A 17,200-nucleotide genomic window follows, 5' to 3' on the forward strand; every position below is an offset into this window, starting at 1 on the left:
TATGTTCTATGTTTCTATGTTCTACCTGTTGTTGTCTGATTGTTTCACACCTGTTTCCCATCTTGTAATTACTCCGTCCCTATTTAACCCTGTGGCTCCCATTGTGCTCTGTGCGTGTTTGTTTATTGTTTCCTGTGTCGATGGTGAGCGGGTTTGTTCCTCCTTGCGTGGAGGTTTACTTGTTTCTTTACGTGTTCAGTAAAGTTACGTTTTCATTTAGTTCTGTGTCCTGCGCCTGACTTCGTCTACCGCATTACACTGACACCGTGACACCATCCCTATGTTGTAAGATCTGATTATCTGTGCAGCGTGACTGCAACTAAGACAACCTGAAATACCACCAATGGCTTTTGTCTCCATTGTCGCCCCACCAGTCTGGGATGTTTCCAGTGAACGCTGGTCTCTAAGAGAGATGTCTGGTTTATAATACTCTTTGTCAATCCCTTTCTTTCACCCTGTTTTCTTTCACTCTAAAAACTGGTAGGGGAAACTGTTAATGGTGGTAGGCATGCATGGTGGAGTGTGTGTATCTGTTTGCAGATACAGTACATATAAACATACTCTTACATAGACAGACACACACAAACACACTGACCTGCTACATTTCTTGCAGGGGAACACGCCCTCTGGGTCGCCCGGGGGCTTTGGGGGCGCTCTGCTCTTCTTCCCTGCAGACTCGGGACGAGGTTTTCGGAGTGCAGAGGGAGGGGTTGGATGGGGAGGCCCCACCTTGTGTACAGTATCCTGGTCCTTGTGCCCTAGCACTGCTCCTGCCTGGTGGGCCAAACATTACATTTCATTGTGTTAGTCTGTCATACCAGTGTTGTATTGCACTGTTGGTGGATCATTGGTCAAATAACCTATGATAGCAAGTATAGACAGGATATACCGGTATGGGATGGATATAATAATATGCCATTTAGCAGACGCTTTTATCCAAAGCGACTTAGTCATGCGTGCATACATTTTTGTGTATGGGTGGTCCCGGGGATCGAACCCACTACCTTGGCGTTTACAAGCGCCGTGCTCTACCAGCTGAGCTACAGAGGACCACATGATACAAAGTGGTTGAACAGTTTAACAATCACTTTTAAAATGTAATTTCAAGTGAAAATGAGCACTTACATTGTCGTGAGCCTGTAGTGTCTGGTTAACCCTCAACTGGCTGCCATCTTTACCCCGTTCACATGACCCTTCCCACTTCCTGTTGTCTTCTTCTTCCTGAGTTGGCATATAACACAATGTTAATCTTAATAAAAGTAATGTAAAAAATTTTTTTTAAGTAATCATTAACTACTTGTTTCATTACATTTGTTTTCATTAACTAAGCCCTACTTTGACATCCAATACTGCCTCTGTGTGTTTCTCCGCTGGTGACTCTGGAGGTCCGTAGGTAATGGTTCCACTGCGACCGATTTTCACCTGTTTCTTATAAGTGTAGTAGAACTCCACACACTGTGCCACTGTCTTAGTCCGAACCTGTATACGGAAAGACACACGCACGCAGACAATGGTATTCATTATAGTCTTCCTCTCCCCTCACTCCCGTCCACACATAGAAATACAGACACAGTTATTAAAAAGTTATTCACTTCTAATGGTACTCCCACTGTTTGCCCAGGTGGTGATCATATGCTAATTCATGCCATGCCATGTGGTGAAACTGTCATTGCCGACATGGCCTGATTCGAAATGGGCGTACCAATTTCTGCACCATGAAGAAGTCCTTCCTGTAGGCAGAGATGCCTTTATTGAAGTAGCGCTTCTCTGAGGGAGTCCAACTGTCTGATCCTGGGAGGGAAATTATTCACCATGTCAATGAGGTCACACAGTGTGTGTGTATGTGTGTGTGCGTGTGCGTGGGGGGGGGGTTGTGAGATAATTCATTTCCATCACCCCCATGCCCCATCTCCGCTTAAACAAGCACACTCTTTAGAAAGAAGCGCTTGAGGAAACAAAATTACGTCCCCACCTGAGTAGTGATAGTCTGCCAGGTGGTGTCCTTTAGAGAAAATGGGCTCCTTGAGCAGCAGGAATGCCAGGGCCTCCTGGGGAGCACAACACAATTAATCACCGGGGTGTTTCCCCAAATGGCACCCTATTCCCTATATAGTGCACTACGTTTGACCAGGGGCCATAGTAGTGGACTATTAAGGGAATAGGGTGCCATTTGGGACACTCACTTGCCACAATGGATTATTATGGAAGCGTAGGGGAGACAGCGTCATTGTAAACCACTCGGTTATATCACTGGGTGAGTCACTGTACTCACAAGGACATTGCCCCCGCACTCATGCAGACAGTGAAGGGCCAACTCTTGATTGGTGCCTCCGCCGTACAGAGCGCAAGAGCAGGCCAAGTTCATCAGGTCATCCACTAGGGGGGAGAGTGAGGCAGATTTGAGAGAGGAAGGCAGGGAGGAAGAGGTGCAGAGATAGAGAAAGAGGGGGAGAGAAGGTAGACAGAGAAAAGGATTGACAGAAAGCAAAAAGGTCAACATTTTGCACTTTCTCAGGACCTTACAGCTCAAGTTGTTCAAATGTGTTTACTTTAAGCTTCATACAAAAAGTAAGCTCTATACCACTCACACTACAGAACCATACCAAGCTGAGCCGAGCCAAGCTGTGCTGAGCTGGCCTGATTATGCATTCAACATAGTTTCTGGAACCATGCTGAAAATGTGGAAATAAAATAGCAGTAGTGCCAGCACAGTATGGTTCGGGTTGGCCCTATAGTGTGAATTTAGATTGTTATAACCTTTGAGGAAGGGGCAGCAAAGTTTAGGCTTGGGTAGTATACTGTATACCGGAGTATTTGGAAATAGCAACGGAATGGTTTTTCAATACCATTGAAACTATTTATTTAAAGTTTTTTTATATCTGTATATTTGTAGCTACTTTTTAAGTAAATAGCTGCAGTCAACTATGTTAGGAGATAAAGCAGATCATGTTCTTCATTTCACCTGTCACATTATTTTTCATTATGAAGCTTACCGGTAGGCCCCAGTCACGAGGTGTTTGTTTACAACCACACAATGTCAAGAGACTGGAGCATTGTAAGTCACTCACTGTTCTGCAGCACACGCCAGGTGATCTAGTTACAGTATGGAATGCATAACTAAATGTTTGCCAGCTAGATATCTTAGAACTATTAAATTAACTGTCTAAAATGTGTTAAATGCTCTGCAGTTGTACATTTGGTTAGCTTCTTGCAAAATCAAGCTTCTTTTGATAACAGCAGAGAATCCCCTCCTGGATCAAGAGCCTTTCTGTCTAATATGTATTTTGTGCGTGCAGCAAACTGTGAGTAGCATTTTTGAGTTACTTGTATAACTTCATGAGCTGGGATGTCTGTCCTGCAAATAGTTTAGGTCAGAGACTGTATAAAATGTTTGCAATGCGCTCATTAGCATTTAGCTATCATTCACTATGGGATTTTACATGTGCTTGTTAGCATTGCTAACCTTCGGATGACAGAGGCTCAGTGGGGTTTGAAAATAGCCGCCCTTGTGTTCAGTGCCGGTATTACCAAATATCCCAGGATGGCACTAGGTCGGTAAGAGGGTATGACAATCTGGATACCGCCCTAGCCTAGTATAGTTACCAGTCTCCTGCACTGCGTGGTGTAGCTGGGATTCCTTCATGGGGAGCCAGACCAGGTCAGCCTTGTGCTGGTCCCACTGGGTCAGCGAGCGGTCCCGCTGCAGCTCTGGCACCTCCGCCTGGTACTGCAGACCAATGTTAATACGCCTGGGGGGAGGGAGGGAGGAGGGGGAGAGGTTGGGGGAGGGAGAGGGTGGAGGGAGGCGAGAGAGAGAGAAAGAGAGCGAGGGAGACAGAGAGGGGGAGGGAGAGGGTGGAGGGGGGGAGCTAAAAATATTAGGAAATCAGCAGTCATTGTGGTCATAAGTCTGAAGTTTTGCTATAGGCTCTCTCCATGGGGACCATGCTGTGTGGATAGATATTGTAGATAAACAGGTAGATTTGTAGATAAAAGTGGCCCCTAAAGGCATAAGGTCTAAGATAAGACATAGATAGCACTGGTCATTCTGCTGGTCATTTTACAACCATTACGGAGAACCATAACCAACACTCGCACTTGTCTTTTCTTACTAGCACTGACTTTGCTGATAGTTGCTTTATTGAGGAAAAAAAGTATTTACTATGACTGTGATATGTGGTTGTCACACCTTAAGATGAATGCACAAACTGTAAGAAGCTCTGGAAAATAACGTCTGCTAAATGACTTAAATGTAAATGTAATTTAAAGGATGTTTTGCCTGGATCATTACGCGATGGCAGGGCTCCAGACTTCGACCATTTACTGTAGTTGCATTTTTTTACCATTTGACTTGGCTGTCACCTCAATCAAAACATCCTATGTTTTGGGCGGATAAAACCGTGATTTGGTCAAACAGTGAAGTGCATTAACCTAATGACTCCTGTAATGAAAGTGTCTGCCCTGCCGCTGTGCCCCTTTCCCTGGGGCTGGCTGGTGTAATGAGTGAGTCACTGACACCCTCCCCCTCCCCCCATGCATTACTGTTTGGACATGTTAGAAGGAACAACTTATTTATTGAATTCCATCTCAGTATTCTATAACACTTCTTAATAAAGCATTGTGAATTACACAACAATGATTTTATAAGATGCTCTGGATAAGAGCGTCTGCTAAATGACTAAAATGTAAAATGCATACAATATTTTTTATATGGGTACACATTTTTTTTGGGGGGGTGGGACCAAATCATGGGCTGGTGCAACCAACTGAAAAAGTTAGTGGCACCAGTGCCACCAGGTGAACATTTTATAGTCTGGAGCCCTGGATGGGCAATAAAACATTATAAGAGGGTCATACCAAATCAAATGTTATTTGTCACATGAAATGCTTACTTACAAGCCCTTAACCAACAATGCAGTTCAAGAAATAGAGTTAAGAAAATATTTACTCTATAAACTAAAGTAAAAACCATAAAATAACAATAACGAGGCTATATACAGGTGGTACCGGTACTGAGTCAATGTGCGGGGCTACAGGTTAGTTGAGGTAATTTGTACATGTAGGTAGGAGAAAAGTGACTATGCATTGATAATAAACAGCGAGTAGCAGCAGTGCAGTTGCCATACCAGGCGGTGATGCAACCGGTCAGGATGCTCTTGATGGTGCAGCTGTAGAACTTTTTGAGGATTTGTGGACCCATTCCAAATCTTTTCAGTCTCCTGAGGGGGAAAAGGTGTTGTCGTGCCCTCTTCACGACTGTCTTGGTGTGTTTGGACCATGATAGTTTCTTAGTGATGTCGACCCCAAGGAACTTGAAACTCTCGACCCGCTCCACTACAGCCCTGTCGATGGGAATGGGGGCGTGTTCGGCCCTCCTTTCCTGTAGTCCACGATCAGCTCCTTTGTCTTGCTCACATTGAGGGAGAGGTTGTTGTCCTGGCACCATACTGCCAGGTCTCTGACCTCCTCCATATAGGCTGTCTCATCTTTGTCTGTGATCAGGCCTACCACTGTTGTGTCATCAGCAAACGTAATGATGGTGTTGGAGTCGTGCTTGGTCACGCAGTCGTGGGTGAACAGGGAGTACAGGAGGGGACTAAGCATGCACCCTTGAGGGGCCCCCGTGTTGAGGATCAGTGTGGCGGATGTGCTGTTGCCTACCCTTACCACCTGAGGCCGGCCCGTCAGGAAGTCCAGGATCCAGTTGCAGAGGGAGGTGTTTAGTCCCAGGGTCCTTACCTTAGTGATGAGCTTTGAGGGCACTATGGTGTTGAACGCTGAGATGCAGTTAATGAACTGCATTCTCACATACAGTGAGGGAAAAAAGTATTTGATCCCCTGCTGATTTTGTAAGTTTGCCCACTGACAAAGACATGATCAGTCTATAATTTTAATGGTAGGTTTATTTGAACAGTGAGAGACAGAATAACAACAACAAAATCCAGAAAAACGCATGTCAAAAATGTTATAAATTGATTTGCATTTTAATGAGGGAAATAAGTATTTGACCCCTCTGCAAAACATGACTTAGTACTTGGTGGCAAAACCCTTGTTGGCAATCACAGAGGTCAGACGTTTCTTGTAGTTGGCCACCAGGAGGGATTTTGTTCCACTCCTCTTTGCAGATCTTCTCCAAGTCATTAAGGTTTCGAGCCTGACGTTTGGCAACTCGAACCTTCAGCTCCCTCCACAGATTTTCTATGGGATTAAGGTCTGGAGACTGGCTAGGCCACTCCAGGACCTTAATGTGCTTCTTCTTGAGCCACTCCTTTGTTGCCTTGGCCGTGTGTTTTGGGTCATTGTCATGCTGGAATACCCATCCACAACCCATTTTCAATGCCCTGGCTGAGGGAAGGAGGTTCTCACCCAAGATTTGACGGTACATGGCCCCGTCCATCGTCCATGTTTGACGATGGGGATGGTGTTCTTGGGGTCATAGGCAGCATTCCTCCTCCTCCAAACATGGCGAGTTGAGTTGATGCCAAAAGAGCTCGATTTTGGTCTCATCTGACCACAACACTTTCACCCAGTTCTCCTCTGAATCATTCAGATGTTCATTGGCAAACTTCAGATGGCCCTGTATATGTGCTTTCTTGAGCTGGGGGACCTTGCGGGCGCTGCAGGATTTCAGTCCTTCACGGTGTAGTGTGTTACCAATTGTTTTCTTGGTAACTATGGTCCCAGCTGCCTTGAGATCATTGACAAGATCCTCCTGTGTAGTTCTGGGCTGATTCCTCACCGTTCTCATGATCATTGAGGGGAGATCTTGCATGGAGCCCCAGGCCGAGGGAGATTGACAGGTCTTTTGTGTTTCTTCCATTTGCGAATAATCACACCAACTGTTGTCACCTTCTCACCAAGCTGCTTGGCGATGGTTTTGTAGCCCATTCCAGCCTTGTGTAGGTCTACAATCTTGTCCCTGACATCCTTGGAGAGCTCTTTGGTCTTGGCCATGGTGGAGAGTTTGGAATCTGATTGATTGATTGCTTCTGTGGACAGGTGTCTTTTATACAGGTAACAAACTGAGATTAGGAGCACTCCCTTTAAGAGTGTGCGCCTAATCTCATCTTGTTACCTGCATAAAAAGACACCTGGGAGACAGAAATCTTTCTGATTGAGAGGGGGTCAAATACTTATTTCCCTCATTAAAATGCAAATCAATTTATAACATTTTTGACATGCGTTTTTCTGGATTTTTTTGTTGTTATTCTGTCTCTCACTGTTCAAATAAACCTACCATTAAAATTATAGACTGATCATTTCTTTGTCAGTGGGCAAACGTACAAAATCAGCAGGGGATCAAATACTTTTTTCCCTCACTGTAGGTGTTCCGTTCATCCAGGTGGGAAAGGGCAGTGTGGAGTGTGATTGAGATTGCATAATCTGTGGATCTGTTGGGACGGTATGCAAATTGGAGTGGGTCTAGGGTTTCCGGCATGATGGTGTTGATGTGATCCATGACCAGCCTTTCAAAGCACTTCATGGCTACCGACTTCATGGCCGCTTGAAAGCGGCAGCTCTAGCCTTTAGCTTGGTGCGGATGATGCCTGTAATTCATTGCTTCTGGTTGGGATATGTACGTATGGTCACTGTGGGGACGACGTCGTCGATGCACTTATTGATGAAGCCGGTGACTGAGGTGGTATTCTGTGCTAGGAAAACAGTCCTGTAGCGTAGCATCCGCATCATCTTACCACTTCTGTATTGAGCGAGTCACTGGTACTTCCTGCTTTAGTTTTTGCTTGTAAGCAGGAATCAGGAGGATAGAATTATGGTCAGATTTGCCAAATGGAGGGCGAGGGAGAGCTTTGTATGCGTCTCTGTGTGGAGTAAAGGTGGTCTAGAGTTTTCTTTCCCCTCTGGTTGCACATGTGACATGCTGGTAGAAATTAGGTAAATGGATTTAAGTTTGCCTGCATTAAAGTCCCCGGCCACTAGGAGCACCTCTTCTGTATGAGCATTTTCTTGTTTGCTTATGGCCTTATACAGCTCGTTGAGTGCGGTCTTAGTGCCAGCATCGGTTTGTGGTGGTAAATAGACGGCTACGAAAAATATAGATGAAAGCTCATGAGGTACTCTACCTCAGGCGAGCAATACCTCGAGACTTCCTTAATATTAGCCATCACGCACCAGCTGTTATTGACAAACAGACACACTCCCCCCACCCTTCTTCTTACCAGACGTAGCGGTTCTGTCCTGCTGATGCATGGAAAACCCAGCCAACTCTATATTATCCATGTTGTCGTTCAGCCACGACTCGGTTACAGTTTTTAATGTCCCGTGGTAGGATAGTCTCGAACTGAGATCATCCAGTTTATTCTCCAGTGATTGCACGTTGGCCAATAGAACGGATGGTAGAGGCAGGTTACCCACAATTCTCACAAGGCACCCCGATCTCCGCCCCCTGTATTTCTGTCTTTTCTTCACACAAATGACAGGGATTTGGGCCTGGTCTCGGAGAAGCAATATATCCTTCGCGTCGGACTAATTAAAGAAAAACTCTTCGTCCAGTTCGAGGTGAGTAATCGCTGTTCTGATATCCAGAAGCTCTTTTCGGTCATAAGAGACGGTAGCAGCAACATTATGTACAAAATAAGTTACAAACAATGCGAAAAAACACACAGGAGTCCGTAAAATGTTAGCCATCCCCTCAGGCGCCATTATTGTATACATGCTTAGGACAAGTCTTTCAATGCATTATAAGTGCATCATAATGCATAATACCTGCAGGATTTGAGTAAAGTGTCACAGAGGTTTGTACTCACGGGTCAAAGCTGACAGGTGTGGTGTCGTTGATCAAAGGGAGGACCGGGGGCGTGATATCTGTAGAGCTGGCTGTAGAACACACAAGGAAGACAGGGCCTTTAGGGCACTTCTATCTGGACTGAGACAGAGAGCCTGTGTAGCTTGAGCTTATCTCAGAATGCAGGCAGACATGGGACTATTTCACCCCTGGAGGACTGTGGGTGTGCGTCCCAAATGGCACCCTATTCCCTATGTAGTGCAATACTTTTGGCCAGGGTCCATAGGAATGGTCAAAAGTAGTGTACTATACTGGGAATAGGGTACCATTTGTGACACAACCTAAACTTTATTAAGAGAGATTTCTCCATTGAAAGTGCTTTTCTAGTCTTGGACTTGGGTTAACTACTCTGTGGACTATTGACAGAAAGATACATTGTGTCAAGGACGCATGCAGTGCATAGGAAAAGAAAGGGACAGATACAAAAATGCAAGAACGACAGAAACACGAGAAGAAACACGAACAGAAATGACAGGGCTGGCTGCAAAGTCTAGACAGACATACAAAGAAATAAGGTGGCGAGTAAAAAGAAAGAGAGAGAGAGACAGGACTGCAAGACTAGGCAGACAAGTGATTGAGTGAAAAGCAGAGAGAGAGAGAGCGAGACAGGGATACAGAGACACTCCTCGAGCCTCCATGACAATACTTACTGGAACGCAACAGGCTGCGCGAGACCGACTTGGGTGTAATGGGCGGCGGTTGCAGGGTCTGGTTGCTGGTGGTGATGGAGGACAGGAAGGTGGCGAAGTAGAGCCCTGAGCCCTCGCGCACCGGTGACAGGATGGGCGGCGGGGTGTAGGGCGGCATGGTGAAGGGGTGGTCAGGCAAGCGGATGGGTGAGCGCAGGTGGCTCTGGTAGGGAGTGATGGCAGAGTAGACAGAGGGAACGATGAACGTGGCCAGTTTGGGCGGAGGGATGAAGAGGGGCTCGGGACGAGGACGCCGTTTGTGCTTGGCCAATTTCCCATCGTCGTCCTGCCCCGTGTTGCTCTCCTCGTCCTGTTTGGTTGAGATGATTGTGAGGATGGCATTTGTTTTCTTTCAAATACTTTAGCTGCAATTCATTGAGCTTGCCTGGCTGGCACAATGAAAACAAGGGAATAGTCCCAAAAGTGCAAACCCCAGCCATCTGGTACTTCAGGCAGGTAAAATCAAACACTCAACTTATTTGAAAGAAAACAAATACTATGTGAACCCTAGATTGTGTTCATTAGGCACCAAACGGAAGAACACGGACTGAAACACTCAAATGGTGCAAAACATTTTTACTACGCTGTGCCCTAATGAACACAACCCAGGTCGGCAACAGGACCTACCTGGCTGAAGCTTTCCGACAGAGAGTTCCTCAGGGAGCGGCGCCGGGCCACGATGACAGAGGGCTTGTGCTCGGGCTGGGGCAGGAGCAGGGCGTGCTGGCCCAGGGGGCGCCCGTAAAGCCAGGTGCCCGGAGGGGCTGTCTGACCCTGACGCACTGGCACTGATACGGGCATAACGAAGGGCACCATGCCAGCCTGTCTGCCTGTAGGACCCTCCTGCTGCTGCTGGGGAAAGAGAGAGGGGGGGAAACAGAAGGGAATAACATATGAGAGAGAGAAAAATGGGAGTGCACAAATTAATATGGCCATGAGTAAACTTTCTATTCTACATGGAGCAATTGTTAATGTGAGACCGTAAGTATGCATGTCTCAAACACACACAATTTATGGACATTGCTTAGAGGCAGTCTTCAGTGTTGCAAGATCCTGTACCACAGACTTGAGAAAACACTGCATATGTGGTATGAACAAACAGTTACAGTGCCTTGCAAAAGTATTCATCCCACTTGGCGTTTTTCCTATTTTGTTGCATTACAACCTGTAATTTAAATGGATTTTTATTTGGATTTCAAATAATGGAATAACAAAATAGTCCAAATTGGTGAAGTGAAATGAAAAAAATTACCTATTTAAAAAAACTCTAAAAAATTAATAACGGAACAGTGGTGGGTGCATATGTATTCACCCCCTTTGCTATGAAGCCCCTAAATAAGATCTGGTGCAACCAATTACCTCCAGAAGTCACATAATTAGTTAAAGAAAGTCCACCTGTGTGCAATCTAAGTGTCACATGATCTGTCACATGATCTCAGTATATATACACCTGTTCTGAAAGACCCAGAGTCTGCAACACCACTAAGCAAGGGGCACAACCAAGCAAGCGGCACCATGAAGACCAAGGAGCTCTCCAAACAGGTCAGGGACAAAGTTGTGGAGAAGTACAGATCAGGGTTGGGTTATAAAAAAATATCAGAAACTTTGAACATCCCACGGATCCATTATTAAAAATTGGAAAGAATATGGCACCACATCAAACCTGCCAAGAGAGGGCCGCCCACCAAAACTCACGGACCAGGCAAGGAGGGCATTAATCAGAGAGGCAACAAAGAGACCAAAGATAACCCTGAAGGAGCTGCAAAGCTCCACAGCAGAGATTGGAGTATCTGTCCATAGTACCACTTTAAGCCATACACTCCACAGAGCTGGGCTTTACGGAAGAGTGGTCAGAAAAAAGCCATTGCTTAAAGAAAAAAATAAGCAAACACGTTGGCCAAAAGCCATGTGGGAGACTCCCCAAACATATGGAAGAAGGTACTCTGGTCAGGTGAGACTAAAATTGAGCTTTTTGGCCATCAAGGAAAATGTTATGTCTGGCGCAAACCCAACACCTCTCATCACCCCGAGAACACAATCCCCACAGTGAAGCATGGTGGTGGCAGCATCATGCTGTGGGGATGTTTTTCCATCGACAGGGACTGGGAAACTGGTCAGTATTGAAGGAATGATGGATGGCGCTAAATACAGGGAAATTCTTGAGGGAAACCTGTTTCAGTCTTCCAGAGATTTGAGACTGGGGCGGAGGTTCACCTTCCAGCAGGACAATGACCCTAAGCATACTGCTAAAGCAACACTTGAGTGGTTTAAGGGGAAACATTTAAAATGTCTTGGAATGAAAATCTGTGGTATGACTTAAAGATTGCTGTACACCAGTGCAACCCATCCAACTTGAAGGAGCTGGAGCAGTTTTGCCTTGAAGAATGGGCAGAAATCCCAGTGGCTAGATGTGCCAAGCTTATAGAGACATACCCTAAGAGACTTGCAGCTGTAATTGCTGCAAAAGGTGGCTCTACAAAGAATTGGGGGGGTGAATAGTTACGCACGCTCAACTTTTCTGTTTTTTTTTTGTCTCATTTCTTGTTTGTTTCACAATAAAAAATATTTTGCATCTTCAAAGTGGTAGGCAGGTTGTGTAAATCAAATGATACAAACCCCCCCAAAATCAATTTTAATTCCAGGTTGTAAGGCAACAAAATAGGAAAAATGCCAAGGGGGTGAATACTTTTGCAAGCCACTGTACTTATATGCAGCACATTGTTACTGTCAGCTTACAAAACTTACTGAAAATACACTACTAGTGAAAATACACATTAGCAAACCCATTCAGGCCAGGACAGAAAATTGTATGCATCCGCAATAGTCACATCGCAGAACGTGCGATTTAGTAAGGTAAACATATATCAGTCTCCAATATATATATATTTTTAATGTTAAACTAGCATTATATCTGTCTGATATAACGTAATTTACTCTGATTTATGGGTTATTGGATACACAGTTTATTATTATTATTATTATTTTAAACACGGAGTTCGTTGCTGCATAAGTCTGACCTTACACTTTATTAATGAGGACTTCCACCTGAAAAGTCACTGTTTGCAAACTGCATTTTCCCCAGATGATCATACATACATTCTGCATTTTTTCATATCGCAATATATATCGCAGAAAAACAAAATATTGCAATGTCAGTTATTTCCAATATCGTGCAACCCTAATTCAAATGACTCCAGTAAATGTGTCAACCTCAATTCTGCACTTTTTCCCATTCAACTCCACTCCACCCTACACGGCCAACACAGCAGTCTTCTGGCTGGGCTTGTGATGTAGAAATAGTCAAAAGGAGTTCAACCTTGGGATTGTGATGATTAGTAGTAGGACTGTTTTATTAAGGCAACTGGTTGGGCAGAGAGTGTGGAGGAGTGCGAGTTTGCAGGCTGCAGCCGCGGCCCCTCCCTGGTTCAACTGAATGGCTATGGAGGGAGAGCCCTGAGGAATGTGGAGGTGTGTAGACATGCAGCTGCTTCAACAGTCTGCACCTCTTTCGCTCTGTCTGCAGTCTGTACACACACACGGCTCCCTGTGGGCTGAAGTGCAGGAAGGTTCAAAACTGAATGACAACAACTAAAGCTATGTGTTTTATCACTTAGTGAGTGGATTGTCTGCATGTTTTGCCTTTAAAAAACAAGCTTTGAAAAAAATGCAGCTGCTTCAGTGGGTGTGCCCTAGGGAAACATAAACATCATAAATTCCAGACAGCAAGGCTAGGGATCGCTCTCTTTTCTCACAGCAGTATAATCAGTGGCAAACTGTGACTATAGGACCAAAAATCTTCCACTATGTTGTATCAAACAAAAATAACAGAAAACATAGCATCACTTAATGCACCCCACATTACAGTGGGGGAAAAAAGTATTTGATCCCCTGCTGATTTTGTACGTTTGTCCACTGACAAAGAAATGATCAGTCTATAATTTTAATGGTAGATTTATTTGAACAGTGAGAGACAGAATAACAACACAAACATCCAGAAAAACACATGTCAAAAATGTTATGAATTGATTTGCATTTTAATGAGGGAAATAAGTATTTGACCCCTCTGCAAAACATGACTTAGTACTTGGTGGCAAAACCCTTGTTGGCAATCACAGAGGTCAGACGTTTCTTGTAGTTGGCCACCAGGTTTGCACACATCTCAGGAGGGATTTTGTCCCACTCCTCTTTGCAGATCTTCTCCAAGTCATTAAGGTTTCGAGCCTGATGTTTGGCCACTCGAACCTTCAGCTCCCTCCACAGATTTTCTATGGGATTAAGGTCTGGAGACTGGCTAGGCCACTCCAGGACCTTAATGTGCTTCTTCTTGAGCCACTCCTTTCTTGCCTTGGCTGTGTGTTTTGTGACATTGTCATGCTGGAATACCCATCCACGACCCATTTTCAATGCCCTGGCTGAGGGAAGGAGGTTTTCACCCAAGATTTGACCGTCCATCGTCCCTTTGATGCGGTGAAGTTGTCCTGTCCCCTTAGCGGAAAAACACCCCCAAAGCATAATGTTTCCACCTCCATGTTTGACGGTGGGGATGGTGTTCTTGGGGTCATAGGCAGCATTCCTCCTCCTCCAAACACGGCGAGAAGAGTTTAAGCCAAAGAGCTCGATTTTGGTCTCATCTGACCACAACACTTTCACCCAGTTCTCCTCTGAATCATTCAGATGTTCATTGGCAAACTTCAGACGGCCCTGTATATGTGCTTTCTTGAGCTGGGGGACCTTGCGGGCGCTGCAGGATTTCAGTCCTTCACGGCGTAGTGTGTTACCAATTGTTTTCTTGGTGACTATGGTCCCAGCTGCCTTGAGATCATTGACAAGATCCTCCCGTGTAGTTCTGGGCTGATTCCTCACCATTCTCATGATCATTGCAACTCCAAGAGGTGAGATCTTGCATGGAGCCCCAGGCAGAGTGAGATTGACAGTTATTTTGTGTTTCTTCCATTTGCGAATAATCGCACCAACTGTTGTCACCTTCTCACCAAGCTGCTTGGCGATGGTCTTGTAGCCCATTCCAGCCTTCTGTAGGTCTACAATCTTTTTCATGACATCCTTGGAGAGCTCTTTGGTCTTGGCCATGGTGGAGAGTTTGGAATCTGATTGATTGATTGCTTCTGTGGACAGGTGTCTTTTATACAGGTAACAAGCTGAGATTAGGAGCACTCCCTTTAAGAGTGTGCTCCTAATCTCAGCTCGTTACCTGTATAAAAGACACCTGGGAGCCAGAAGTCTTTCTGATTGAGAAGGGGTCAAATACTTATTTCCCTCTTTTTTTTTTTTTTTTAAGTCATTTAGCAGACGTTCTTATCCAGAGCAACTTACAGGAGCAATTAAGGTTAAGTGCCTTGCTCAACGGCACAGACAGATTTTTCACCTAGTCGGCTCGGGGATTAGAACCAGCGACCTTTCGGTTACTGGCACAACGCTCTTAATCACTAAGCTACCTGCCGCCCCCTAAAATGCAAATCAATTTATAACATTTTTGACATGCGTTTTTCTGGTTGTTATTCTGTCTCTCACTGTTCAAATAAACCTACCATTAAAATTATAGACGGATCATTTCTTTGTCAGTGGGCAAATGTACAAAATTAGCAGGGGATCAAATACTTTTTTCCACTCACTGTACTTATTCCATGGTTTTTCTTTATGTTTACTATTTTCTACATTGTAGAATAATAGTGAAGACATCAAAACTATGCAATAACACATATGGAATCATGTAGTAACCAAAAAAGTGTTAAACAAATCAAAATATATTTGAGATTTGAGATTCTTCATAGTAGCAACCCTTTGCCTTGATGACAGCTTTTCACACCAAATTGGAGATGTCTTCACAATTTTTCTAGAATGTAGAAAATAGTTCAAATAAAGAAAAACCCTTGAATGAGTAGGTGTGTCCAAACTTTTGACTGGTACTGTATATACACTACCGTTCAAAAGTTTGGGGTTACTTAGAAATGTCCTTGTTTTCTAAAGAAAATCAAATGTTTTGTCCATTAAAATAACATCAAATTGATCAGAAATACAGTGTAGACATTGTTAATGTTGTAAATGGCTATTGTAGCTGGAAACGGCTGATTTTTTATGGAATATCTACATAGGCGTACAGAGGCCCATTATCAGCAACCTGTGTTCCAATGGCACGTTGTGTTTGCTAATCCAAGTTTATCAATTTAAAAGGCTAATTGATCATTAGAAAACCCTTTTGCAATTATGTTAGCACAGCTGAAAACTGTTGTGCTGATTAAAGAAGCAATACAACTGGCCTACTTGAGACTAGTTGACTATCTGGAGCATATAATTCAGCAATTGTGGGTTCTCATACTGCCCATCTTAATCTTTTATTTTTATTGGCCAGTCTGAGATATGGCTTTTTCTTTGCAGCTCTGCCTAGAAGGTCAGCATCCTGGAGTCGCCTCTTCACTGTTGACGTTGAGACTGGTGTTTTGCGGGTACTATTTAATGAAGCTGCCAGTTGAGGACCTGTGAGGCGTCTGTTTCTCAAACTAGACACTCTAATGTATTTGTCCTCTTGCTCAGTTGTGCACCGGGGCCTCCCACTCCTCTTTCTATTCTGGTTAGAGCTAGCTTGCGCTGTTCTGTGAAGGGAGTAGTACACAACGTTCGGGCTTCTTGCGGTCAATTTGCAGTCTACAAATTATTTGTAATTATGTTCCATCCACTCAAGAAAAAAATATATATATTGGGTCCCCGGCTGAATCTAGTTGATGATCCCTGCTTTAAAATCACACCGATGTAGTTAAAAGGATAATTTAGTTGCTAATGGCAGCCTGCAGTACCTCGGTCCATCTTCAGATAGACACGCAATGAGAGGGAGCAGCACTGAGCTAGCCTAAAATGTCACTTCCTTGAGCAGGGAATCCCAAACTCTTTCACTGAGAACCCCCTTCCAGCATCGGGGAACATTTTGCAGGTTTAAAGCTTATTTCCTGCAATTCTACACATTTTGCCATGGGGTGCAGAGAAAATGTCCAGTTTTTAAGCTAATTTTCTTGCAATTCTATACATTTTGCCATGTCTATTATTCATGTGATGTTCGAGTGACTAGAACATTACTATAAAATACTGTATATGGGCTAAAAACCTATCAAAAAATAACATTAGCTGACATGGGCTAGTTGATCTGGACATTTCTGACAAGTTATAAATAGCTCTAAGGTATGCAACGACTAACATGACATGAGAAAAACTGATGATGCACTACCCAATTTCGAAATTGCACCTTGTGCATTCTACTATTAAAACTTTTAAGAGTAATTTGAAAGCCGGACTGAGTTCCTTCAATTTGTAAAAAAATAAATTATATATATATATATATATATATATATATATATATATATATATATATATATATATATATATATATATATATATATATATATATATATATTAAATAATTATTATCATTATTATAATTATAAATAGGGGCCCCACAGTTTGGGAACCACTGTCCTACAGTAGCTCAAACTGTGCATGCGATGTTTCCAAAAACTCCTCCATGTAACAAGATGGTGACATGCTCAAATGACACTTCCTGATCTTCAAATATGCCACTGAGCATTCTCAAAGGAAACAAGGCCGGGACGTCATCGATGGCTTCGTCCATATTTCTTACAGTCTATGGAATGGCAGAGGCCTTCAGCTTCTGAATTCTATAATTTTTCTACCCAGAGATCAC

The 17,200-nt window shown here is 44.0% G+C and overlaps 1 protein-coding gene across 2 annotated transcripts in view; it reads right to left on the reverse strand.

Moving 5' to 3' along the window:
• Positions 1–17,200, reverse strand: part of LOC121549108 (mitotic deacetylase-associated SANT domain protein-like) — a 30,623-nt gene that overhangs the window by 9,373 nt on the left and 4,050 nt on the right. Inside the window, exons 3-12 of one of the 2 annotated variants that reach the window (XM_045210273.1) lie at positions 10,120–10,341; positions 9,454–9,802; positions 8,766–8,835; positions 3,604–3,749; positions 2,273–2,376; positions 1,973–2,048; positions 1,703–1,791; positions 1,336–1,479; positions 1,126–1,221; positions 596–774 (exon numbers count right to left, since the gene is read on the reverse strand). In XM_045210273.1, coding sequence (XP_045066208.1) covers positions 596–774; positions 1,126–1,221; positions 1,336–1,479; positions 1,703–1,791; positions 1,973–2,048; positions 2,273–2,376; positions 3,604–3,749; positions 8,766–8,835; positions 9,454–9,802; positions 10,120–10,341 — 1,475 coding nt within the window. Of the gene's footprint in view, positions 1–595; positions 775–1,125; positions 1,222–1,335; positions 1,480–1,702; positions 1,792–1,972; positions 2,049–2,272; positions 2,377–3,603; positions 3,750–8,765; positions 8,836–9,453; positions 9,803–10,119; positions 10,345–17,200 lie in introns of both variants that reach the window. The other variant, XM_045210272.1, reaches the window with a different exon arrangement.

Source organism: Coregonus clupeaformis, chromosome 33 (assembly GCF_020615455.1).
Source record: "Coregonus clupeaformis isolate EN_2021a chromosome 33, ASM2061545v1, whole genome shotgun sequence".
In the NCBI taxonomy this organism is placed as follows: domain Eukaryota; kingdom Metazoa; phylum Chordata; class Actinopteri; order Salmoniformes; family Salmonidae; genus Coregonus; species Coregonus clupeaformis.